Source organism: Mytilus edulis, chromosome 3, assembly GCF_963676685.1.
Source record: "Mytilus edulis chromosome 3, xbMytEdul2.2, whole genome shotgun sequence".
NCBI classification, from domain to species: Eukaryota; Metazoa; Mollusca; class Bivalvia; order Mytilida; family Mytilidae; genus Mytilus; species Mytilus edulis.
The window spans coordinates 100,449,244-100,476,796 of record NC_092346.1 but is presented as its reverse complement, the minus strand read 5'-3'; the positions used below and the strand labels follow the sequence as shown (position 1 = coordinate 100,476,796).

The window sequence follows — 27,553 nt, the reverse complement described above, 5'->3', positions numbered from 1 at the left end:
TTACACAAATATTACTGTTAACTTAACTGTCAAAATATGAGTCCAATCAGTTATCTTTATCTGTATCCGGAAATCTTTCGGAATCCAATTTGAATATTACGTTCACTACTAATGTCACAATCCAGTATGATGTTGTTTGTAGAATAAAAGTGTCAATCCAAATACTGTGAATACTAATGTCTATCAATGTCTATGTCCAAGTTTAATTATGAGAGTTTAACTTTAGTGTCTGTATATATAGTGTTGTCATGGTAAATTCTAGAACACTCTATAATGGAACATTGTGGAAAATCCTGGAAAGTTACAACGGAAGTTTCTGGAATAACGTAGAAGTTTAAATTACGCATCTTTTATAAGGATCATTCTAGAAAGTTCCAATCATTCTGTGATTGTTCCAGTGATTCTTAAACTGCACAGTTATAAGATTATTTGGTAAACAACTATCAGGCCATACAACACAAATTAGGCCAACATAAATAAACATAATAATTACAATATCATAACAGAGTATAAAAACGTAAATAATGGTTTATGGTATTGAAAACAAGATACAGCTAGGTAAACGACCAACACATGATATGATTGGAGATTGGGAAAATACTAATAATAAAACAGCAAAAGACATGATAGAATCTAAAATGGACAAGAGCATAAAAGTAATTGAACAAACAACAGACAAGAAGGTAAACAATCTAGGATTTGGTTTGATATGGGATATACATGAGCATAAAAGTAATGAAACAACCCAGGATATGGTGAAATGTAAAATATACAAGTTCATGCAAAAGTAAACAAACAACAAGTTTTGATGGGAAATGAAAAAACACAAGAAAAAGTTTTTTTCGCAAACTGGTATTTGTTGGGATATTAAATAGACAGGCCGTACTTTAACCTATAATGGTTTACTTTTTAAATTGTTATTTGTATGGAGAGTTGTCTCATTGGCACTCACACCACATCTTCCTATATCTAAACACATACAAAGTAATTTACTAATTTTTTTTTTAATTTAAACAAGCAATTTTTAATTCTTTTTAATGTCTAACATAAATTCGCGGATTTTATCTGCTCTTGTGTACTTTTGCCCTTCTGGTGCCCCAAATACATGACTAAGTGAAGACTCATATGTATATTTAGAACTAGGTGGTGTTTTTCCACAAGCTTCTGCCATTGCACGGAAATAGGTGGCACAGTTTCCACAGCAAATTCCAAGATATGTTACTCCTATCTCCAATGCTTCCTTTGTAAACTTCTCAAAGTCAGACGAATTACATCTAGCACTATCTAAGTCAACTGGGTATAGGTATTCACCTTCAAACAGAAACAAAAATAAACGATTAAATGTTTGTTTCCTGAGAAAAAAAATGAAAACACCATTAACAACTTAACTATGTGTAAAACGAACAATGTCAAAATGTGACTTTTATATATACATAATGTACACAGCCATGTATCACCATCACTGCTGGTGATCCAATGGATAAATCTGTTGTAGAGTTGTCACTAGCTCAGACGTACTTATGAATATAAATATTTTGTGTGACTGTATCTTACATTAATGTGTAGGATCCTTTACTATAGATAATTTAACTGATCTGTAAAAGTTATATCTCCATGCCTTATATATCATGTTCTGTAGTACGACGCTAGATTGTAACTGACGTGGAAAGGTAACACCCGGACACCGAAAGTTTCATTTTTATGAAGCCCAGGTGGTCGTGTGGTCTAGCGGGACGGATACAGTGCAGGCGATTTGGTGTCACGATATCTGAGTAGCATGGGTTCGAATACCGGCGAGGGATGAACAAAAAATTTGCGAAAGCAAATTTACAGATCTAACATTGTTGGGTTGATCTTTAGACGAGTGGTATATACATAATGTACACAGCCATGTATCACCATCACTGCTGGTGATCAGATGGATAAATCTGTTGTAGAGTTGTCACTGGCTCAGACGTACTTCTAAATATATTTATTTTCTGTGACTGTATCTTAAATTAATTTGTAGGATCATTTACTATAGATATTAATTTAGCTGATCTGTAAAAATTACATCTCCATGCCATATATATCATGTACTGTAGTACTATACTAGATTAAAACTGACGTGGAAAGGTCACCGGAAGCTTCATTTTTATTGAGCCCAGGTTGTCGTGTGGTCTAGCGGGACGGCTACAGTGCAGGCGATTTAGTGTCACGATATCTCAGTAGCATGGGTTCGAATCCCGGCGAGGGAAGAACAAAAAATTTGCGAAAGCAAATTTACAGATCTAACATTGTTGGGTTGATGTCTAGACGAGTTGTATATACATAATGTACACAGCCATGTATCACCATCACTGCTGGTGATCTGATGGATAAATCTGTTGTAGAGTTGTCACTGGCTCAGACGTACTTATATATATATATATTGCAAAAATTTGCGAAAGCAAATTTACAGATATACAACTCGTCTGTACATCAACCCAACAATGTTAGATCTGTATGTTTCTTCTATGCAATTTGACAGTCAGGGGTATTTCTAATGACAACATGTGCAAAAACACTCAATGATTTTTACCTACTAGCGTTTTCGACCGTTTTGTAGGGTACCCCAAAACTGGTCATATTCAATATACCCTAAACATAAAATATAACGGTGAATTTCCGTTAGACTTTGGCAGATGGTGCATGGAGCCCTACCTTTTCAATGATGTAAATATAAGAAAAATTAAACGAGAGGAAAATTTTGGTGTTACCAAGGCCTACCCCTTAAAGTTCTTCAAATTTTGATAACTTTCTTAAATTATCCTAGATTTCTCCCAAACTTGAACAGAAGCTTGCTTATGATAATAAGATAATTTTCAAGAAGTAAATTTTGTAAAAACAAAGTTAAGTTTTTCCGTATTTTACTTATAAATCTAGTTTTATGCCAGTTAACATTACAATCACCCTGTGGTAAAGTTTTTAAAATTTTAATAACTTTCTGAAAATATCCTGGATTTCTACCAAACTTGGACAGAAGCTTGTTTATGATCATGAGATAATATCCAGAAGTAAAGATGGAAAAAATATCCTTTTTCGTATATTCCTTATAAATGGACTTTTTTTTCTCCAGTTAACATTACATACACTCTCCAATAAAAGTTTTTCTTAAACATTTATTATATTTCATAAACCATCCTGGATTTTAACCAAATTTGGACAAAAGCTTCTTACAGTCCTAGACAAAAGATAGTATATGGAGGAAAATTTTAATATTTTTTTCCCATTTTTGTTGAGCCTGCGACTAACAGCAAATATAGGCGATATACTGGGTTCCATGAAACCCTTACAATTTTAAATCTGAATCCATCGGTAATCTATCTACAGCTAGGGGTTGAAGGTCACATGAATAAGTATTTAATGAGGTCCATTTATTCACTTGCAAGTGCACAACTCATCAAGCAGGTTTCTCAGCTTATTTTTAGTAAAATAGATGCAGATTGACTGCTAAAAGTGAATTATAATTTCACTATATCATTTTCATTAATGATTTAACAAACAAAAATATTTTTTTTACATCTCGTAGCTAATGCTCCTATAAAAAAGATACATTTTAGGCTAATCACTTTTTAAAAGACTGCTCACTGATCTTCTATAGTTAGTATTACCCTAACTTTTGATCAGCTGACCATATTACAACATTTTTTTAACAGTTAGTAAATAGGTGTAAAATTCATTTTAAAATTAGTAATAACTGGTAAAAACTAGGCCATTTCAGGAATTACTAGTATTTACTAGGTGCATCGGGGATTACATGTAATTCCTAATTTCACCTATTTACTGTAACATATATTATATATATATCATTATATAATAAATTAAGTCGAACGAAGTTGGTTAGATTTAAAATAGGCGTGTATAGGTGGTCAGAATTTAGAATAGGCGTGTATAGTTGATTAGAATTTAGAATAGGCGTGTATAGTTGATTATAATTTAGAATAGGCGTGTATAGTTGATTATAATTTAGAATAGGCGAGTATAGTTTGTTAGAATTTAGAATAGGTGGGTATAGTCTTAAATATAAAAATGATTTTACCGTAACTACATACCAAATAAATGTAGCACAGTATTTTTTTTTCTTTTTTTTTTAACTTTAACGGTTTATGTTTGAAATATTGTATCTTTATCATCTGCTGAGATTTTACGATAGATGGGGTATTGTAACAAAAAGGAATCATGGCGTTACTACTTTAAGATATTTCTATTCATATCGTAAATATTCAAAAGATCATGATATATCTGAATATGTTTGTTTCTTATTGTAACGTAAAAGAGAAAAAAAAGTTTGATACGATTGTTGTCCTTAGCCTGCAGTAAGTCGGACCAATTCAGTAATAGAAGCGTGTTTGCAGGTCAGTAATTATTACAATGAGTGTTGAAGTCTTTTAACAATGTACCTGTTTTGGGATCTTTGAGGGACTGGAAAGTTTTACTATCCTCCGTACAACGGAAGGCCACTGGTAATGCTGCTATTGGACCCTGTAATTATTGAGAATAAGATTTTAGAACATTCCTCAACTTTCAGAAATAACTAGATCTACATCTTTTGGAAAATTATGATATCGTAAAACAATACAGCTGAAATATAAAAATAGGACTTTGTGTTATGACTGCAAATGAAACATCTCTCCACCAGAGACCAAATGACAAAGAAATTAACAAAATAGGTAATCATAAGGCCTTTAAATAAAGTCAATAGAAGTATACCGCTGTTAATAGCCATAAATCTAGTTAACCGAAACAAAGTAGGGTTACAAACTACAACTGAGGGAAAGACATCAACTATAAGAGGAAAAAACAAACAACAGAAATACAGAACTGCCACAAAAATAAACGACAACAAACATAGAAACGGACTACTAGTATTTGATAGCCACTGACATATTCCTGAATGAGTAAAACCCATACTATATTGTACATTTTGCATAATATTTTCACTTTGCTCACATACTATCAGATTAATTAATAAATTTATACATGTTAATCAATTTCATTTTGGACATTGCAAATATATTATATATTATTTCATTATGGCTGTAGTTACCTTACAAACTTTCCTGACTTCTCTGAGGAGAGGTAACATAGTCTCAGGACCCCTGCCACAGTTAAGACCAACAACTGCAGCCCCAGCCTCCTCCAGACGTCTACAAGCCTCAGGTATTGGCACATCATCCGTGGTAATATCTGGTCCATAGGGGGTCAGTGTTATAACAGCTGGTAAACCTATAAATACACTGTCTCTCAATTCGTTATATAAATCATGACTATAATTATAATGTTTGAATACATGCAGTTGCCAAAAAGGATTTTCTTTTGTTGGAATAAATATTATGTTCTCTAAATATCAGCACAACACTATTTAATCCTCAAATTTGCGGAATCCAATTTTGTTCTTCACGCGCCGGGATTCGAACTCATTGTATATATCATTTAAAAAATACTGAGGATTCAGGCTAACGAGAATGTGTCCAAAGGTTTTAATTGGGTATAGAAAGTAACACCCTTGATAAGTCGGAACAATCGTTTGGCTGTGAGCGATGTATGAATTAGCAGCCATGTCAAGTATAATAAAACAATGAGATATCAACTTACCAGGGAAAAACTCTTTAATTATAAAGGATACATTTATATTCTTACCGTTTCCAAATTCTTTGATGCATTCTAAAGCCAGCAATGCCTCTCCCAAATCATTGAACGTTTCTGCTATTATATAGTCTACTTTTTCTTCCGTTGCCCATTTTATTTGTTCCTACAGACACAAATGATTATCGTACTTTTATTCTAATTTTATACATAATAAAAATGAATTACTGACAATAGTAAGAAAACATGTGTGTAGCTGCAAATTGCTAACTATTGAAATAGACTTATCTTAAAAATAAAGATCTTTAATATTAGCTTAATTTGTGATCAATGGTATGTTATCATGCGTTAACTATGGCAAGCCGTTCTCGTCAAAACTATGTTTAAACCATTTTTCGAAAAAATTTACATACTGAGAATTACAACAAAGCACACTGAGATTTAAAATCTTCAAAACGCACACTGAGAATTGAAAATTACACACTGAGAATTGAAAATTACACACTGAGAATTGAAAATTACACACTGAGAATTAAAAATTACACACTGAGATTTCATAAAGACGCACTGAGATTACAAAAACAAAAACGCACACTGACAATTGAAAATTACACACTGAGATTTCAAAAAGACACACTGAGAATAAATAAACTGAAAACACACACTGAGAATTTGAAATTACACACTGAGAATTTAAAATTACACACTGAGATTTGTGCGCACTTTTTATGCGCACATATCTAATAAGCATACTTAATCTGAATCTGTTACAAGCTTAAAACAACAAGGGGACAGAACTCGTTAGTCCTTCGATTTGGTTCCAAAATATTAATAAAAAAAACTTTAGAAATACAAGAACAAGAAAAATACCCACTTACTCTTATTACAAAATATAACCAAATGGTGAAAAACTTTATTAAAATTATAATAAAACATTGGAACAATCTGCAAAAGAATGCAGTGAAATTTTTACTCAAGTGTCTATTATAGCATATAAACGTAACAAAAATATAAAAGATTAACTAGCAAAATCAGGGAAACAGTTGGAAGACTTTTGAAAAGGGACACATGTTTAATTACTGGTAGTAATGATCTGAATTATAGGCAACAAACTTATGAATATGAGCGATGTTAAGTCTTGAAATTTATTACGAATGTTGGTTGAAGGAATCGCATTTCATTATAATGACAAGAGTTCTTCAGATCAAGATATTATTGTGTTGAATTATTCATCTCATGAATATTCATTAGTAATTTGCATATTAATCTCAGTGTGTAATTTTGAAATCTCAGTGTGTAATTAACAATTCTCAGTGTGTGTTTTTCAATTTATTTCATCTCAGTGTGTCTTTTTAAAATCTCAGTGTGTAATTTTGAATTCTCAGTGTGTGTTTTTTATTTTTTTAAATCTCTGTGTGTAATTTTGATTTCTCAGTGTGTTATTTTAGGTTTTTAAATCTCAGTGTGTATTTTTTTCGAAAAAAGGGTTTAAACATAGTTTTGACGAGAACGGCTTGCCATAGTTAACTATACCTATAAAACATATGCGGTAACGACCATGGAGCGTTTGTTACTGCAATTTGTATGACTTGGTGCTGTGGGACATGATTAAATTAAATGGTTCGGAATGAAAAACAATAGCAAATGTAAACATGTGAGGAAATGACATACAGTTTACTGATTGTGTTTTGCTAATCATAGATGGTAAAAAGTGTACCGTTTATCTTACATTCAATATAAAGTGTACCTTTCCGGATCATTTAATCTTACATTCAATATAAAGTGTACCTTTCCGGATCATTTAATCTTACATTCAATATAAAGTGTACCTTTCCGGATCATTTAATCTTACATTCAATATAAAGTGTACCTTTCCGGATCATTTAATCTTACATTCAATATAAAGTGTACCTTTCCGGATCATTTTAGCTTACATTCAATATAAAGTGTACCTTTCCGGATCATTTTATCTTACATTCAATATAAAGTGTACCTTTCCGGATCATTTAATCTTACATTCAATATAAAGTGTACCTTTCCGGACCATTTTAGCTTACATTCAATATAAAGTGTACCTTTCCGGATCATTTTATCTTACATTCAATATAAAGTGTACCTTTCCGGATCATTTTAATAGCTTACATTCAATATAAAGTGTACCTTTCCGGATCATTTTATCTTACATTCAATATTAAAATTTTGATAGGGTTTGTGTTGCTCAATCTTTAGTTTGGTCTCTTTTTATTTACATGGTGGTGTAGGTAATTCTTGGTCTCTTTTTATTTACATGGTGGTGTAGGTAATTCTTGGTCTCTTTTTATTTACATGGTGGTGTAGGTCATTCTTGGTCTCTTTTTATTTACATGGTGGTGTAGGTCATTCTTGGTCTCTTTTTATTTACATGGTGGTGTAGGTCATTCTTGGTCTCTTTTTATTTACATGGTGGTGTAGGTCATTCTTGGTCTCTTTTTATTTACATGGTGGTGTAGGTAATTCTTCATTGTCGGGTTTTTGTTTAATTTCCTTTTGTTTCTTTTTTTGTTTGTTATAGCAGTGAAACCCTTTGATAAAATTAAAAGCATTTTCCCTTCATTTTTTTCTGTTAAACAATATAGTTCTTGCGCAGGTAAAAAAGTGTGTATGTATGAACCACTTTCAAAAAGAAGTGGATGGTAATATATGCTTCCTGACCGAGTATAAATGTCATATTTCTACACATCATACACACCTTGAACATTTCCTTAACTTTAGCAGTACACGTATCATCGCCTGGAACATATAAAGGTGTATTACAGAGACCTGCTGCCGTTAGTTTATTGTGGCGTACAGCAACTTTTTTTGCTATCTTTAGAGCCGTTCTGTTAAGTTTCTCCAGTTCATCCTCCCTTCCTATAGACCGAAGCTTCTCTCTGTTGGCGTAATACTGAAACATTTGTTTTTATTGTACATTGGATAATATAAACCGTGTGCAGTACATCTTTGAATAGATTTTTTCACTACAAACATTGTTAATAATAACAATTACAAGAGACACAAATATGTAAAACAAACAAGTGGAAAATGTACATTGCAAATAATAATACCCATTACTCAAAAGTGAATTTACCATCAACAAGTGCATAACATCGACGTTATTGTCAGAACAATATGACTGAAATTATATCATAAATACAATGTACATAGGTTAAATGCTGTAAGATTGTACAATGTTCATGTGGTCTTTACAATTTTTTAAGACTATGAAACAAGATGAGTTTTGTTTATTTTTTTTGTCCTTTTGTATTTATTGGATATTAGTAGTTTTTTTTTGTTCTTTCGTGTTGAATGGATAGTTGTCTCATGAAACCGCTGTGATATCTTAGTCTTATAGTATCCCTCTTGCTGCATTACGCCCGACAATTATTTACCATTTCGATACAAAACTGATCAGTGAATCGTTTTTTCATGAATTGCTATAGCCAGACACATGGTTGCTTGGTTAGATTGAAAGAGGGTTACATACACTATAGTGTTTTTATTTCTATTATTGCTTCTTTTGAATGCAGCATTACTCAGATGATCTTGGCCGGTACAAGATCAATTATATGTAGTTAACATTGTCATAATAGTTGAATTATCATTTATTTTTTTTTAAATTTTCAACATTATAAAGTCTTCAGGTAATTTTTACCGTAAAAGCCTCTACTACATCTGTACCAGCATGAACAAATTCTTCGTGCATACTCTCTACTAGATCCGGATGTTCTAAAACAACTTCCGGTATGAATCCACCATATTTGAGATAGCCTCTACGACCAAATTCCCACATGTAGCCTTCGGCAACAAGAATTGTCTCTCCATTTTTTAACCGTTGGATAATATCTGCGGATAAAAACTAATCATTATTTCTACCAACTATCTCCTTCTATTTAACTATCTCCCTCTATTTGATTAATAATTTGACATACAATTAAAAAAAAATACTACGAATTTGGACATCAAACAATATTTGTTATCAAATAGAAGTATTCAAAGTGACTAATTTCACCCTGGATTTGTGAGGGTATGCTGTTGATCAATCTTAAATTCAGTGTAGTGCTTTAAATATGTGGACTTGTCTTTTGTCTTGTTCATTTTGGTCATGATAATTGTTTGTTTTTAATATATGGTCATACCATGCGAATTAGTGATTCTAAACGCACATGATGCTTTTTTCGCACAATGATTGAATGAAAAAGTTTATTCTAATATATTCTGTTGTCATAAATCGACTGTAACCGGCCTGTGAAACTTATTACTGGTCAGTTGTCCAGTCTTTGTTTATTCAAGTGTAAAATTGAAGATAACGTAAACATATGCCGGATAAATAGTAATTTGCAAAGATTAATTATTACTTTTCGCTGAAGTTGCAATTTAGTACGCATGTATTAATCTGTAGTTTTCATATAAATAGATATAGTACTTACCTGTAGAAGACATGTTGTACTAAGGGTGAAGGTAAATCTATCCAGATGTCGATTTATCAACGTTTTATCTCGTGAATTGTGTACTCCTTTTCGACTTTAATAACTTCTAGTGTAACATGTTAAAGTACGTGTGTACTTCATAAATTACCTCCCCTAAGATATTGAATACCAACGCATGATATCTGCATGTTTTATATTTGTATATTTAACAAACTAACTGTATCCAATGTAACGAAGTTGTGACTGGGATGATTGTTATCCCCGGTTTAGCGTTCGTTAGTCATCGTTTTGTTGTTACAACGATAGCGCCTTTATTTCAGTCGTTCCGAGCACAGGCACTTGTCTCGGAATAAAAAATCCTAAATATAATACCGTAATATATTATACTAAGGTATATAGGGGGGATTCTGAGGCAAGTGCCTGTGGTTCCGATGGAACCTCTTTAAACTTTTACAAGGGTTTCAACTCATCGCATGCGATTGTAATACACGTGAGAAGTTTAGCTAGCTATAAAACCAGGTTTAATCCATCAGTTTCTACATGAGGAAATGCCTGTACCAAGTCTGGAATATGACAATAAGTCTTGTTTGCCATTCGTTAGGTGTGTAACCAAACAGCATATAACCAAGAGACAACTAGAGGTGACTGAACTATCTGCGACATTATACAAAAGTCAATTCAATTCACCATAGTCTTAATTGTCCTATATTTTGAAAAAGGGATTGAATAAATAAAAAAAAACTGTCATTAACATAAAACTCCATTAATAATATTAGATTGTTATTCCCATCAAAATTCCATAGAAAGGAAATTTTTAGTAATCCTTACTCTTCTTTTATTGGAATTTGCATCTACCAAGACTTTTTTATAATTTAGATGAAATTAGGGTCAAAACTCTAATTTGGCATTAGAATAAGAAGGATCATATCATAGGAGACCGCGTACTAAGTTTCAAGTCGATTGGACTTTATCAAAAATTTTAACCAAAACACTGTAACCTGAAGCGGGACAGACGGACGGACTGACGAACGGACGCACGAAAGGACGCACGAACGAACGCAGACCAAAAAACATAATGCCCATAAATTGGACATAAAAAAGTAATGATCAGAATTATCAATAAGGCGTTGATAGGATAACTTGCTATTTTTAGATAACAATTGAAATTGGCATTTAGTTCGCCATTAGGGAAACATGATATGTTGATCAGGGGCAAAACTTTTCCATGCTACATATCGTATCTAAGAGTGCAATGTCGAGGTACAGCAAACAGACTATGTATACAACTTGAACATGTTGAACCATAACTGAAAAACGACTAACACCATTCATTCTTAAATTTGCCTTACATGTAAAATCATTAAATCTGCAATTTCACATCCATATACTTTTCTTTAAAACTGATGTGTTGTTAAATAAAATTGAGAATGGAAATGGGGAATGTGTAAAAGAGACAACAACCCGACCAAATAAAAAACAACAGCAGAGGGTCACCAACAGGTCTTCAATGTAGCGAGAAATTCCCGCACCCGGAGGCGTCCTTCAGCTGGCCCCTAAACAAATATATACTAGTCCAGTGATAATGAACGCCATACTAATTTCCAAATTGTACACAAGAAACTAAAATTAAAATAATACAAGACTAACAAAGGCCAGAGGCTCCTGACTTGGGACAGGCGCAAAAATGCTACGGGGTTAAACATGTTTGTGAGATCTCAACCCTCCCCCTATACCTCTAACCAATGTAGTAAAGTAAACGCATAACAATACGCACATTAAAATTCAGTTCAAGAGAAATCCGAGTCTGATGTCAGAAGATGTAACCAAAGAAAATAAACAAACTGACAAAAATACATAAATAACAACAGACTACTAGCAGTTAACTGACATGCCAGCTCCAGACTTCAATTAAACTGACTGAAAGATTATGATTTCATCATATGAACATCAGGCACAATCCTTCCCGTTAGGGGTTTAGTATCATACCATCATAACATATATGAGAAGAACATAACCCGTGTCATGCCAACAACTGTTTTTAAAAAAAAATAATGTGTTTAGTTCCGATGCAAAGACCTTATTAAAACATAGATTCCCGTTTGGTATGATATAAAATAATATTACTTAGTGTCACTTCGTTTTTTATTTATTAATCAATCTGTTACCTAGTTATTAGTGAAAACAAAACTTAAAATTTCGTCGATTCACGGCTTGCAACACGAGGATGTTACGCTTATTTCGACGTTTTTGTGGTTATTTTTTTTTTTTCATATAGAACACCACTCTGGATAATTTCTACCGTAAAATGGAAGTCGTTTACCCTTTTTTTCATTTTAAATAACTAAAACTGAAATTTATGTTTCAACATCATACAAATTAGACAGACCATTATTTGTTTAACACTTGAATTGATATTCAGGAGAAATGTGCAGTAATTATGTGTAATTTTTGTATTTTACTACTGCGACAAGTGTGGACACAGATCGGTGTGGATAGTATGTTTGGATGTTTGACAGTGTTTTCTGATAAAAGTTCTCTGGTTATTCCCCATAGGGTTCTATGTTGAGCTGTTGTGCCCAGTGACGGCCAGTCTGTACCAAGCACTGAAAATAGCAGTGTCTTTTATTTAATATTGAGTTTTAATGTTTAATATATATAGGACTGTGGAATGAGTGCCAGTGAGACAACTCTCCGTCCAAGTCCCGATTTATTATGGAGGAGACCCTACTTTCAATCAGTGCTGACCGTTCATAGATTTTATTTAACTAGACATTGTTTTTAATATCAAATCATCATATTGGCTTGCCAACGTACTCGAGTGCTTCCTGTATATACTATGTACATTCCTGTAAATAAATTGTGTGCACGTTCAACGTTACATGGTAGGATTTCCTTTCAAAAATTTAACTTTGAAATAACTTCTATGTGAATACATTATAAATTTTAAATAATCTGTTAAAGGAACACAAAATTTGAATCTGGATAGCTGCAAAAACTTAATAGTAGAAAAGGACCACATAAGATGCATTTTTGCATGATGTACATGTAATTGTAGTTTACGAGATGGTGTCCGATAATCTGCATGCATGTAACATTTGTATGGTTCTATTTATTTTGCTTTAGGGTGGTCATTTCCTACTGGGGTTTGTCCACATAAAACTAAAAATTGTACTACTGTAACAATTGTTTTAAGTGGTAGTCCTTATATACATACAGTGGAATAACATTTGAGCTTTACTATTGATAGCCAAATTGCATATAAACAAATGTATCCATTGTCTTGTTGGAGAACATACGATGAAAATCACGTTTAGTGATACAGCATTCACTTCTTTTTGTGTCATTTCATTTTACATTATTGAATGGTGATGTGTGTTACCAGTTTCCTTACATTTTGAATCTTACAAAACCCCGTACTACTGGTTGATTAAAACAGGAAAAATAGATATCCCGAACTATAATTAAAATAATATTCGAAAAAATGCATGTTGTCACAGTACTAGAAGGAGAGCTAAAAGTTGTAAGAGTATCTTAAAGAAAGTATACTTTCACTGTATTATTCAGGATAACACTCATATTTCAAACAAACTCAATGCTATGACGTCATAATTGACGATTTTTTTTTTAATATTTCAAATTTAGCATAAACGCCCTAATTTTGTCAGCACGTCCATATTTCTTGCCAGATGGTTCCCCAAACACACTACTAAGAGATATATCAGGAGCATATTTAGATGCTGGTGGTTTTCGCTCGTAACTTTCAGCCAGCTCTCGGAATAAAGCTGAACAATTTCCACAACACAGACCAATATACTGAACACCAATTCTCTTGGCTTCTTCTGCAAACTCCCGTATGTCCTCCGAATTACATCTTACGCTTTCTAAATTATTTGGGTAAAGGTGTTTACCTAAAAACAAATTCATTGATATATTGTCACCGTACAAATATTTCTAAAGGGAAAATAAATTAAACGTTTATCAGTTTTATGCCAGAATGATCCTGGCGTCAACTGATCTAAACAATTAAACCAGCATGATCCTGGCCTCTATAGATCTGATGACAGCTAAAACAGGCATGAACCTGGCTTTAAATTAGTTTCATGAACCTGGCGTCAATTGATTTAATGGTAGTTTAAACCAGTATGATCCTAACCTCTACTGATCTGATGAGTTTAAACCAGTATGAACCTGGCCTCGATTGATCTGATGACATTTAAAACCAGCATGAACCTGGCGTCAATTGATCCAATGGTACCTAGTGTAACGTGTAACCAGGCGTTTATATATCAAACGAACGTTCCAGCACATACTTGGATCAGAAACAAGTTTTTCAAGTTTTCAAGTTTTTATTAAATCAGGAAAATCAATACAAGTATAATGATGTCTTCCCCCACATTAACATGATATTACATCACATAAATAAATATATATTATGTATGACAAAATATCAAATCAAGGTTAAATGAATAAAATTACAAAGATACAAAGCATAATTGTATGTAATGGCATATATTTTTTGTATCATCAATATTTTATGGGTTAAGTAAACTAATAATGGTTTTCATAACTTTTTCAGGGCACAGATCTTGTGAATTAATATTTAGTTTATTAAATAGTTGTTTTCTATAATTTTCAAATTTTTTGCAATAAATAAGGAAATGTTTTTCATCCTCTATTTGATTGCAGTTCAAGCATATTCTGTTTTCTCTCTTAAGTTTTTGTCTGAAATATCTACCCTTTTCAATCAAAAGAGGGTGGGAACTAATTCTTAATTTTGTAAGATTTCTTGTTATATTAGAACATTTATACGATAGATAATTTTTCAATTTAAATTCTTCTGAATAAATATTGGCATAGAAGTGTAATTTATTGTCTTGTTCAATAGCTCGTAATTTTTCTAGATTATGCAAAGTGTTATTAGAATGTTGTTTATTAATATTTTCCTTTAAGTTCTTTAAATTGAGATTATTGTCTATTAGATTATATTTTTCAATAGAGTTCGAGATGAATTTGTGCCAAGATATGTGTCCATCAGTATATAATGAATGATCTAATTTATATATTTCACTAAGCAATCTGCCAGATGGAAAGCTGTTTATGTCAGTCATAATATTTAAGGGCTAGGATAAGTATATGATTCAAAGTAGGTTGTCTTCCTAATTCACACTTCGCTGCCATATTTGAACTTCTCTTGTGAACTCCTAAAATATTTTTACAGAATTTATTATGATTTTTTGAAAAGCTCTTTTAAGTACTTATATGGGTCTTATAAGAGTATCAAATAGTTTTAATTTTAGTTTATGATCTATAGTATTGAATCCAAATGTCTTAGAATGCAGAGAAAATGTGCCTTTAGGCTTTGTTTGTATAAGTGTTCTGCAGCATGTTTAAAATTTCCATTAACGTAAATGATAATACCCAGATATTTATTTTTCTCAACAATTTCAATTTCTTTGTTATTACAAAAATAAATTTACTGAAGATAAATTGTTGTATTATTTAAATTGACATTCAGCTTCCATCTATCACAGTATGTTTTAGAGAATTTAAACAGGATTGAAGACCTTCTTTATTTTCAGATAGTAATAGTAAATCATCAGCATATAATAAGCAATTCATTCTAGTGTCTATAAGCTGCACTGGAAAACATGATTCTTTGGGGGGGTTGAATCAATGTCATTGACATATATACTAAATAAGAGGGGGCTTAACCTATCGGCATATCGCCTTGTCGAACACCTTTTCCAATTTAGCTGGCTCAGTAATAGTGTTATCTTTTTTTACAACAAATTTTAAATTATTATACATAATATGGTGAAGTAATTGGAAAAAATGTCCTTTGACTCCCAGTTTTAAAAGTTTTTCAAATAACCCATCATGCCAAATTGAATCAAATGGCTTGGAAAAGTCTACAAAACAGGCATACATCTGTTTTTGCGTTTAAAGATATATCCCATTCTCAATTTTATTTGTTCAGTATTGTCTTTTTTGTAATTATATGCATATCAGAAATCAACGCCGCTTTGCTTATTTGAATATTATACTAAAGAAATCGGATACGGTTCACGGAAATTACATTAAAATGATAGGGAATTTTTAAAAAAATGTCCTTTTTAATTTTAATTTAAGTGATAGACAGGTTGCCGGGGCAGAAAATGAATATACACAACAATATACACCATTTAAACGAAACATTGTGACTGTTGTTTCAAAAATACAGGTTCCTGAGCTATTTTAAAAATCGAAGCGAGAGGCTTTTAACATTGCAGTGTAAAATACAGGCTAAAATCGCTGAAACGTCAAATTTGCAAACTTCGTGTTGAAAATTGGCTTACAATATCATTACAAAAACAGGTTGCCGGGGTGAAATTTGAAACTTGAATTTCCAAAGAATAAGCAAGTCCAAACCTTGTATGTGTAGTCGTTGAACTCTAGGTTCCCACGTAAAATTAAAATGACACTATTTCAAGAAGAATAAACTCACGAAAGCACGAAAAAATCACTAAATTCGCGTTCATTGTTTTGATTTTGACCGCCTGACAACTTTACGGAAATATCAAAGTGATTGTAAATAAGGACTCTGTGACGGGCAACTTATAATATCCGTGTTTTAAAGATTTTAATGATATCAAGCCCTATCAAGCCAGTCTAGTTCAAACTACTATCACGTGGTACAATTCTCATTTACATATTATGAATATTAATTAGCAAAACCACTACTAAAATCTGGCTATGGATAAGTTGTACGGTAATCTGGTCTGAATCCGGCTTGAAATAAACAATACAACAGTACTAAAAACTACAAAGTTCTATCTATGTTATGCACAATGAACTAAAATATACACACTGACTCTTTGTCGATATAAAGTAGCCATCAGCTCTAATATATACAAGTACTATACAATATAACAGATTGTCCTCCTAATGGGACGGTATGTCACTATAAGACAATGTGGCTGGTACAGCTTGTCCTCCGAATGGGACAGTCTGTCACTACTAGACAGTACGGACTGGTACAACTTGTCCTCCGAGAGGGACAGTCTGTCACTACCAGACAGTGCGGGCTGGTACAGCTTGTCTTCCGAGTGGGACAGTCTGCCTTGTCAATCTGCTCAATGTGTTCGTGTACGTTTAATTTGTACCCAGTACAAAGTGTCCTTTGAGTATTAAAGCTCTTCTAGCACTTAATATAACCGACGTACACCCTGTTGACTAGTCCGAGATTATTCTGACGTCCAACGGCTGTTTTGCCAAACAAGCTGGGGCCGTGGGACGTCAGAGCTCGTCCCATATCAAAAAGTGGATATTTGCCCACCCAAAATAGATGCGCTGCTTCGTCGCTTCTTCTGCCGACTGACGGCCTTAGAATTATATAAATCGGGCACCAATCTGTTCATTTTTCATTTATCTCTTCATTTATGTAAGTTTCACATACCTGCCAACCTTTATTTTCTCATCATTAGACAGTTTTCACAGTGACCCATCGATTTCGGCATTTTGACTTTCACTTTCAAATGGACGTCAAGTTACGAGAGAGTTCGTGGTCTCGAGACTCAAAATATGCAAATATTTATATTTTTTCACCTCCTTTATAGGAGATCGATGATTAACATTTAGTAGCCAACCATGATTTTTCCCCTCCTTTACAGGAGATAGGTATGAAGGCATTTAGTTCCGACCACGTTACAATCGGAAGCTCTCGGACATTTAGATAACTTGCATCGTAAATGAACGAGGTGTTACATTATAGTCATGTGCATAAATCATCACTGTTTTCTCGTGGACACGTGATAATCTTTGAAAATGAAAGGCAAAATGCCGAAATCGATGGGTCACTGTGAAAACTGTCTAATGATCAGAAAATAAAGGTTGGCAGGTAGGTGAAACTTACATAAATGAAGAGATAAATGAAAAATGAACAGATTGATGCCCGATTTATATAATACCAAGGCCGTCAGTCGGCATCAGAAGCGACGAAGCAGCGCATCTATTTTGGGTGGGCAAATATCCACTTTTTGATATGGGACGAGCTCTGACGTCCCACGGCCCCAGCTTGTCTGGCAAAACAGCCGTTGGACGTCAGAGTAATCTAGGACTACCTGTTGACTTAAGACGGCTCGTCGACAGCCAACCGACAGCATCCAGTGCCGTTTCTCAGTCTCTTATATACCCGTGGTCGAATACATTATTCCCTTAATAGGGCTGTTCTCTAAATTTTACCCTTACAAAACATAGAGAGTCCCTTACGATCACCCCTATATAACCTTCAACCAAGCCACTTATTTTCCCGTCAAACGTCTAAATCTGTCCAACTCTTTCGCAAGCGTAAAACGTGCAATGTTACAATTAAGCATATCGACCAATAAACATTACAGTAGTTTTAACCAGTATGATCCTAGCCTCTACTGATATAATTACAGTTTTATTTTCTTTGTGTTTTCCCCAGTTAATATACTCATTCATAAGTGTTTTTGACGTATTTAGATTGATTAAATAATATGAAAACACCCGGATGATAATTATTTTTCAATTGTTATCACGTACACGAACAGAACGGTATTTTTTCGTTTGAGCAGTACACACTCATCAAACATCAACGAAATTTTTAATAAGATTATCAAGCTAAATGTATGTATACCATTTGATGCCAATAGAAATATGTATGTCGGAGCATTTTATATTTGATGCCAATAGAAATATGTATGTCGGAGCATTTTATAATTTGATGCCAATAGAAATATGTATGTTGGAGCATTTTATAATTTGATGCCAATAGAAATATGTATGTTGAAGTATTTTATAATTTGATGCAAAAAGAAATATGTATGTCGGAGCATTTTATATTTTGATGCCAATAGAAATATGTTTGTCGGAGTATTTTATAATTTGATGCCAATAGGTCCGAGTACACAGTTATTTCGTAGTGCATTTCTTTTAGACAATAAAGGAAAATTAAAAAAATCCCACCTGCGCTTTCTCAAAAATATTTTTTCAGTGTTTTGTACTTCTTTTGGGACAAATTATATCACAATTATAGAAAACTTCATTAGCTCTAATTCTCAAAATATCCATAATTTTATGTTAAGGGGGTCTTGAAATCTTTTAACAGCTTCCGAAGTGCTAATTTTTTTACCTTTTTCAGCTGGACCTAATGACTACTTTACATTGATATTTATGACCCAAATTATTTTACAGTGTCATTTCACCCCCTACTTGCTATATGAGGCATAAAACATGAAGAAATAAATTTTGAAGGGGTATCAAAAAAATTGTCCACACTAAGGACTATGAAAATCAAAGGACGATAACTGTGTACTCGGACCAATAGAAATATGTTTGTCGGAGTATTTTATAATTTGATGCGAATGAAATATGTACGTTGGATTGTTTAAGTATATCTATACATATTCCAGTGTTACATACCTGTTTCTGGATCTTTAAGTGACTGGAACGTACGGAATTCGTCTGTGCAACGAAATGGTACAGGAATGGCAGCAATAGGACCCTATTTAAAATTACATGTGCAATTTTCAGAATATATGCAGTATATTTAAATATTAACATAGCAAGAATTTGCCAAAATGTATAAGAGTATTAATATAAATGAACATCTTTTTGTAATCTTTAAAACGGGTTACATTTTTATGTTTTTCAAGTTTTTTTCTGGTTAATAAAGTTTCGTGTTTACATGTGTATGGGCCCTTGATTGGTAAATAGTGTGTTTATTTGGTTTTTTTATGCTGACCATAAGAGTAAAACAAACTAAATAGAACCATTTAGATTATGTGGTCTCTTAAATATATAATGCGTTAACCTTGCAGACTTTTCTGATCTCTTTGATTAAAGGTAACATGGTTTTTGGACCTCTTGCGCAGTTAAGCCCCACCACAGCAGCACCTGCTTCTTCCAGCTTTCTCAGAGCTTGTGGGAATGGTATATCATCTACAGTTATGTCCGGGAAATAAGCAGCCATCGTTATTACCGCAGGTAAACCTAGAAAACATAGGCAAGCGTTTATAGTTTTCTTAGGGAAAAAGATAAGTACTTAACCTTTCACTTTACCATCCGCTATATAGATGCTGTTCTCTCACTAAATCATACAAAATTTGGTGACTATGTTGACCGAATCTATCCCATCGAACTAGAGATAAAGGATACTACAGATACAGTTAGGTCTGTCGTATATCTTGACTTACATCTAGAAATTGACAATGATGGTCGGTTGAAATTTCAAAACAAAACTTTACGACAAAAGAGATGATTTCAGCTTCCCAATTGTAAACTTTCCATTTCTATGTAGCAACATTCAAGCAGCGCCTGCATACGGAGTATATATCTCCCAATTAATACGATATTCACGGGTTTGTATTTCCTATCAGGATTTCCTTGATAGAGGATTGCTGCTGAAGTTGAAATCATCTTTTCGTAAATTTTACGGACGCCATCACGAGATGGTTGACCGTTATGGAATAACCGTTTCACAGATGATATCGGATATTTTCCATATGTCGTTACTACAATACTTTTCCTTTTAAACGAATGCGACCTACCGAATAAGACTATTTACCGGATGTGTTATAAAATAAGCAACACGACGGTGCCACGTGTGGAGTAGGATCTGCTTACCCTTTTTTAGCCATGGCGTTGTCAGTTTATTTTCGATTTATGAGTTTGACTGTCCCTCTGGTATCTTTCGTCCCTCTTTTATAGATATAAGAATATGTGGTATGAGTGCCAGTGAGACAACGCTTCATCCAAGTAACAATTTGTAATAGTCAAACCATTACAGGTCAAAGTAAGGTTTCAATCACGGAGCCTTGGCTCACATGGAACAACAAGCTATAAAGGGCCCTAAAATAACTAGTGTAAAACCATTCAAACAGGAAAATCAGCCATTTGTATTGTTTGGAGCATAACTGAAATCTAATATATAAATAAAATATTGAAAAACAATATTAAAATCTACTTACTAATCAGAAAATCATGTGGGATATTTCTATAATTTAAATTTGATTTAAATGTAATTTTTTTTTCAAACCTCTTTAAACAATCACATTATCATTGCCATATTTTATTTCACCTTTCCCATATTCCTTTATTGTCTCTAACGCTGCCATGGCTTCCCCTGAATCATTGTAGGTTTCACCAATGATATAATCGGCCTTTTCTTCAACCGCCCACTCTACCTGTTCCTATTACATACAAAGAATAAAACAAAATATGTAAGTCAAACAGGGGTGTATCACGTTCAAACGGGTCTGTTGTTTAGTAAAGACACTACTCAAGTTTTGAATACTATTATGTTAATTAACTTAAAGTAAAAACATAAAGAGCGCATTATACAATTGTAGTTTGTAGTCTTAAATTCATACAATAAAAATATAGCATAAAAAATAGTTTAACGTTGATATATGCATTTCAATGAAAATAATACTTTCTAAATTTTGTTGGAATTATTTAGTGCAATCAGAAACGCTAAATAGTATATGACGTAGTTCAAACGTTGTTTCACGGTATCATGCTGTGTACATGTGAGGTCTAATGCACGGTCCTGGGGATGAATAAAAAAAAACCAGTAACACTGGTATTTGCTGCTACTGCGTCAGGCAATCGTCAAATGAGTACAAGCCTTTTTATAGTTTGTTCATACTGTATGTTTTATTTTTACACAACTGTCCCAGGTTAAGGAAGGGTTGTGAGCCCGTTAACATGTTTAACCCAACTGCGTTTGCCAGTACCTAGTCAGGAGCCTATACTTCAGTGGTTGTCCATCATTGTTGTATATGATATCTGTATTTCGTTCAATTTATTTCACAAAAATCAGGCCGTTAGTTTCTTCGTTTGAAGTATTTTACATTTGTTATTTTGTTGCATCGTATAGGTGACTATGCGGTATGTGTTTTGCTCATTGTTAAAAGCCATACAGTGATCTATAAATGTTAATTTCTATGTCATTTAGTCTATGTTGGAGAGATGTCTCATTGGAAATTATACCACATCTTCTAATGTTATATCAAACAATAATTTGTCGAATAAAGAGAGGATTATGCCGATACGTTTTTTCCAGTTTTACTCAGTGAGTATATCGGTAGATAACATTTTGCCAAAGGACAGTTGGCATTCATTTTAGCTACGTGTATTTCATTTAAATGAATGATACGATACTTCGCTATGTACAAAATACATACTAGTATGTCAGTATTCGCTATGTACAAAATACATACTAGTATGTCAGTATTCGCTATGTACAAAATACATACTAGTATGTCAGTATTCGCTATGTACAAGATACATACTAGTATGTCAGTATTCGCTATGTACAAGATACATACTAGTATGTCAGTATTTATTACAGACAAAATAATTAGTTATTGGCCATTATGTATGGCAAACATTTCATTAACCTTAAAATTCGATCATCACTGATGAGTCTTTTGTAGGTCATGCGCGCATCTGGTGTACAACATTATAAACGTGGTATCTTTTTTTTTCAGAGACCGCGTGGAATTAAGGAAATCGTGTGGTATAATAGCAAAAATAAGTTTTGTTTTTCATCACTTAAACGAATATAACCTTGAACATTTTTCTTGCAAGTATTTTTGTAGTTTCGTTATCGGGATCCCAAACTCCAGTATTACATATTCCGGCTGCCATTATTTTGTCTGTGTCATCTGCCACTTTTCTCGCAAGTCTTAAGGCAGTTCTGTTCAATGTTTCAAGATCTTCCTCTCTACCTACACTCTTTAACTTTTCCCGATGTCCAAAATACTGAAGAATGAATTTACATAACTGTGAAAACTTGTAGTAGTAATTACATGGATCACTTGATGAAAAGTATTCCAAGATATCCTACAATCCTCAAAACACCGAAATATTGTAGACATGTATCTGTTTTTTATAACTATTTGAAAGTCTGGCATACGCGATTTTGCATTTCCAACAAGGTCTTATTTCTATTTTTTTCTGATTTTTGACCACTATGACCCTTACAACACCGCGGAAATTGTTTCGGTAGTGTTAAAATTGTTGCATCCCAATTTATACTTTTTAACAAAATAAAATAAAGAAAACATAGATACTTCAGAAAATAACCTCATTGTAATACAGTCCCTGTCTGTGTATTCAATATTAAAAATACACTTCTTGTAATTGATGTAAGCTTACGGATATTTTTTTTTTAATTTTAAATTTCATGGTATTTCTTAGACTGCTTTTAATATCAACAATATTTTAATTAGTGTAAGCTATTGGTTCTTTATTACAAATATTTCAGGTTTGAATAGCAGAATATCATTCTCTGCCTGTGACGTGGTGAACTGATTTATATTTTAGACTTGTGCTTATTTTAAGCATAATACTTCTCAAAAGTTTGGCTCATAACATTCCTTGATGAAAGTTACAATGTAAAAAACAATTGCAATGAAGCTGGTGATAAATGTTTTATAAATATTCAAATGATTCCAAATAAAGTACATTTAATTAAACAGAATAATATCTTACAGTGAATGCTTGTACAACATCCGATCCTGCATGAACAAATTCCCTGTACATACTCTCTACAAGATTGGGATGTTCGAGAACAACTTCCGGTGTATATGCGCCATATTTAAGATAACCCCGTCGACCGAACTCCCACATGTACCCCTTTGTATTCAGTATTGTTCCTCCATTTTGTAGAATACTTCTGATATCTAAATACAACACTGTAGTTGTAGGTATCATAACATTTTACATCAATATAGTTATCTAAGGGAACTACCAGTTTATTGTTATGGGGGGCTAGGATGAAAAAATTTTGAACTGCTTTTTTTTTAAGTTGGTATCTCTGTCCTGCTTTTTTATCTAGTTTTCGGTACTGCCTTTTTCAAAAAGCTTATTTTGACTTTTTTAATTTTTTTTTAACTCAAAACTCCTGTTCAGTCTTTTTTCATATTCTATCCTAGCACTTTTTTTTCAAATTTCATCCTAGCAGCCTCCCCCTTTTACCAATCAAATGATAGCCCTCATACATAATTGTTGTTGCATATGCTTTTATGATATGATAGTTAAACAAAAGTTCAGGCAGTGGAGGAAAACATTTTGTTTTACCAGAGCTGATTTTTTTTAATGTTTAGCCTTGTCTGATATTTAAATAACACTAGAACACACCCGTGATATCGCGGGTCCGTGACTGATATATAACTATGCATATGCCTTATTTTAGATCTGATAAAGTCATGCCGATTATAACATGTATAAGGTGCACAGTTTTCTCTGCTTTCAAAATCTTTCTGTTTGAACCCGTCGACCTGGAACCTATCAATTATTGGTAATATTAATAATTTGGAAAACAAAAGGGCCTGGAATGGAGTATTTTTTACTCAACAGTATACAGCAAAATTCTAAATACACTGTTTGTTGGTGCGCCTGTCAGATGCGGAACGTACATATAAGGTAATAGGCAACAGGTGAATATACTATTGGTATCGGTGTCGGACTCGATCCGGAACTTCTTAATTATTGGCAATATTAATTACGTGGAAAACAAACGGGCCTAGAGTGGTGTAATTTTTAATCAACACCATTGTACTATATTAGTTATATATAAAGTTGAATTCTTTGATTCATCGTTTTTACGTGATGACGGCTAACAAATTGGACCTCGTAATTTTAGTATTATAGATACAATTTATTTTCAAAAGTGTTTAAATGTACATTAACAAACTTGTTCTGAGCTTTCATTTCAGTTGTGCTGTTAAACCAATGTTGGGAGTAAATTGATTGCTCACATTCATTTTAAACCCAACCACATTATATATGTGCATGTAACGCAATAACTCAGAAGTCTTTGCTTCTTTACAGACGTGTAAAAAAAAACGTTACCTGAAATCACCGTTGATAACTATAATATTAAGACATTATTAAGAAACTAAGATTTCAACTCACTCATGCAAAGTTGACCTTAGATGGGTATGGCATTGTTCACGCCCCTTTAGGTCATATAGATCTTCACGTGTTTAAAAGGTCTTATACGTCACTGGTTTATAAATGATAATGTTTAGGTTTTTAGCGTTTCTCATATAGGAAGATGCAGAAAGCGCTTCTGATGCTCATAACTAAGGTTGTTATTTTGATTTCTGATTCAAGAGCCTGTAATTCAATCTATAATTAGCCTGATAATGTTTGGTATGAATTGAAAGACAAAATGCCAGACTTCTTCTGTTGTATGTTGAGTAACATAGTCCTTGGTCGGTTCAAAATATGGAATTCTAGTTTTTGGATAACAGTGGACACTCCAGGAGAAAATGTGATATTTTTTTCTCAAAGGGATTACATAATTGACATAGTGGAGAAGGTGATTGATTAAATTTCGCTCTATCAGAATTTAAGATAAATGTTCCTGAAACTATTTTAGTTTTAAAAATAGCTTTCCGAACTTCGGCTTATGTTTTGTCAAATATAGACCAAACTGGATGATTTTTGCTAATAAGAAGATGTTATAGTTTCCATATATCTTGGAGTTGATTTAAATTCAGCATCGTCCCTTAAAGTATTTAGCCAGTAGGTGTTCAATTACTTCGTTACAAGAGATTTCCGAGCGTATCATATAGAGTCCAATCAGTGTTTATGACCTTTCCACATGTAACAATTACAAGAGATTTCCGAGCGTATCATATAGAGTCCAATCAGTGTTTATGACCTTTCCACATGTGACAATTACAAGAGATTTCCGAGCGTATTATATAGAGTCCAATCTTTGTTTATGACCTTTCCACATGTGACAATTTTTGTTTTTGTAGGATGAATTTTGTAGTGATGTTGATTAGAATATCTTTCCGAAACGTTGAGCATAATTTGGAGATTGTCTCTATTGGTTTCAATAAAAGCCATGTCATCAGTGCATGTAGGAGTATACCGACAAAAATATTTCCAGTTTGAAGCCTAAAAAGTTTCTTTCTACGTTCTGATACAAAGGTAAATGAAATAATGTTGTTATTAAGTATACTTCTTCTGTCTATATAATATTCCGCTTAGGAATAACAAGAAATTTCTTGTATGTTAATAAAACTAATCTAAAACTTGCTATATGTTGGGTGAATATATACAATAGATAAATCTTTGTGTTCTTATGCACAGGTTCTGGACCAGAATTTAAGAAAAAAAGGAAATAATTTTGATGTTCATAGTACGAAGAAGTAACAATTTATAGTAATTCCAAACAATCAAAGCTTGTATATGGACCAGATATAATTTTTTATGTTAACATTAGATATCAAAAAAGCATTACAAATAGTATCAACAGGTCAAATTATTTTTTTTTTTTTTTATTATAGTTGTTTAAGCATAAATTATGCCGTTGGGTTTATTTTTCTTTTGAACTGTTTCATGCTAGGGTTTTTCATAAATTACTATGAGGTAATTGTTTTGATTATTGTTGATGGGTATATGGTACCATGTAATTTGCTTCCCTCTTTGTCTTATTTCATTGATAGTTGTTTAATTGCCAATCATACCACAAGTCCTTATTTTTATATGTGGCATTTTAAGTTGGTTCATTTGAAAGTGTACAAAAATAAATAGTTATTGTTTTAATATAAATAGATTACTAATTAATACATTTATATTGTGTACGTACCTTTTGATGACATTCTGATTTTTGTCTTAGACGAGATAACAATACAATGAAGTCACGTGCTCAAGCTTTAAAGAAAGTCTAACTAACTGTCCTTTAATTTCCACTGTTAGAATAAGATATCTTGCTTATCTTTTAACGATAAGTGGGGCATCGAACAAACATAGTTTGATTGAAGCATATACCTAATCGACGTTACGAAAGAATTTGTTTAAAAAAAATAAACTCATCTTATTTAGTCATATGAAACCTCAAATAAAAAAAAATTGCATATGTTTTTTATAACTAAATGGATAGTTTTAATTATAAAACTTATGTAGATGTATTTTTTTAAAGAAAATTCTTTAATTTGTCCACAATTAGAAGAAATTTACTATTTTTTAATTGCTTGCTTCCAGGAACCCGAAATATTTTCCGTATGCAAGTAACCTAAGCGTCACCCTTCTCGTAAAATTCCGGTGATCGCAACACGACTGGATCTGTCTTTAAATAAACTATTATCTGATTGTACATGTTCTGCACGTGCTTAATATCCATGCTTCTTTGTTGATTGTTTTACTATAAGGTGACAATCGGTAAATTGTGGCTCCAAAACACGGAAATTAATGAGCTGCCATATGTGTTATATCATAACAAACAGACTTAAAAAAAAATGACGATTATACGATATTTTTGCATAAGAAATGAAAAAATCGTGCACAGAAGACTAAGTTTATGATATGTACATGCATTGGTTCAAGAATTAGATAAACATTATTTTTCACCAGTCACTCGTTTCATGTGACTCTGAAGTTTCCAGTATTGCGTTCCCGCTTATATTTGTTCCAATACTACGGTTCCGGAAACTTAAGGTATACATTTCAAGATTATTGGTATTTATTACTTTTCT

At 32.8% G+C, this 27,553-nt stretch overlaps 2 protein-coding genes across 2 annotated transcripts; both read right to left on the bottom strand.

Annotated features, from left to right (window-relative positions):
• Positions 1-982: 982 nt before the first annotated feature.
• LOC139517963 (S-methylmethionine--homocysteine S-methyltransferase BHMT2-like) lies at positions 983-10,290 on the bottom strand. The gene is made up of 7 exons (XM_071309525.1): positions 10,053-10,290; positions 9,278-9,468; positions 8,336-8,530; positions 5,662-5,773; positions 5,069-5,247; positions 4,422-4,503; positions 983-1,311 (listed from the first exon to the last, which is right to left on the bottom strand). The coding sequence occupies exons 1-7, from the start codon at positions 10,063-10,065 to the stop codon at positions 1,025-1,027; spliced, it is 1,059 nt and encodes a 352-aa protein (XP_071165626.1). The 5' UTR covers positions 10,066-10,290; the 3' UTR covers positions 983-1,024.
• A 3,365-nt stretch (positions 10,291-13,655) lies between these two features.
• LOC139517961 (betaine--homocysteine S-methyltransferase 1-like) lies at positions 13,656-26,764 on the bottom strand. The gene is made up of 7 exons (XM_071309522.1): positions 26,668-26,764; positions 23,553-23,743; positions 22,626-22,820; positions 21,133-21,244; positions 19,867-20,045; positions 19,476-19,557; positions 13,656-13,960 (listed from the first exon to the last, which is right to left on the bottom strand). Exons 1-7 carry the CDS (start codon positions 26,678-26,680, stop codon positions 13,677-13,679), a joined length of 1,056 nt encoding a protein of 351 aa, XP_071165623.1. The 5' UTR covers positions 26,681-26,764; the 3' UTR covers positions 13,656-13,676.
• Between the last annotated feature and the right edge of the window lie 789 nt (positions 26,765-27,553).

Bases quoted from the DNA above. Each gene is read 5' to 3' on its own strand.
- LOC139517961 (XM_071309522.1), bottom strand. The intron at 22,821-23,552 runs GTAAGATATTAT...TTCATTCTTCAG, and splicing joins ATGTTGTACAAGCATTCACT to TATTTTGGACATCGGGAAAA. The intron at 13,961-19,475 runs GTATGTAACACT...ATTTGTTTTTAG, and splicing joins ACTTAAAGATCCAGAAACAG to GTAAACACCTTTACCCAAAT.
- LOC139517963 (XM_071309525.1), bottom strand. The intron at 5,774-8,335 runs GTGTGTATGATG...TTGTGTCTGTAG, and splicing joins AAGTTAAGGAAATGTTCAAG to GAACAAATAAAATGGGCAAC. The intron at 4,504-5,068 runs GTAACTACAGCC...CAATAATTACAG, and splicing joins AAGTCAGGAAAGTTTGTAAG to GGTCCAATAGCAGCATTACC.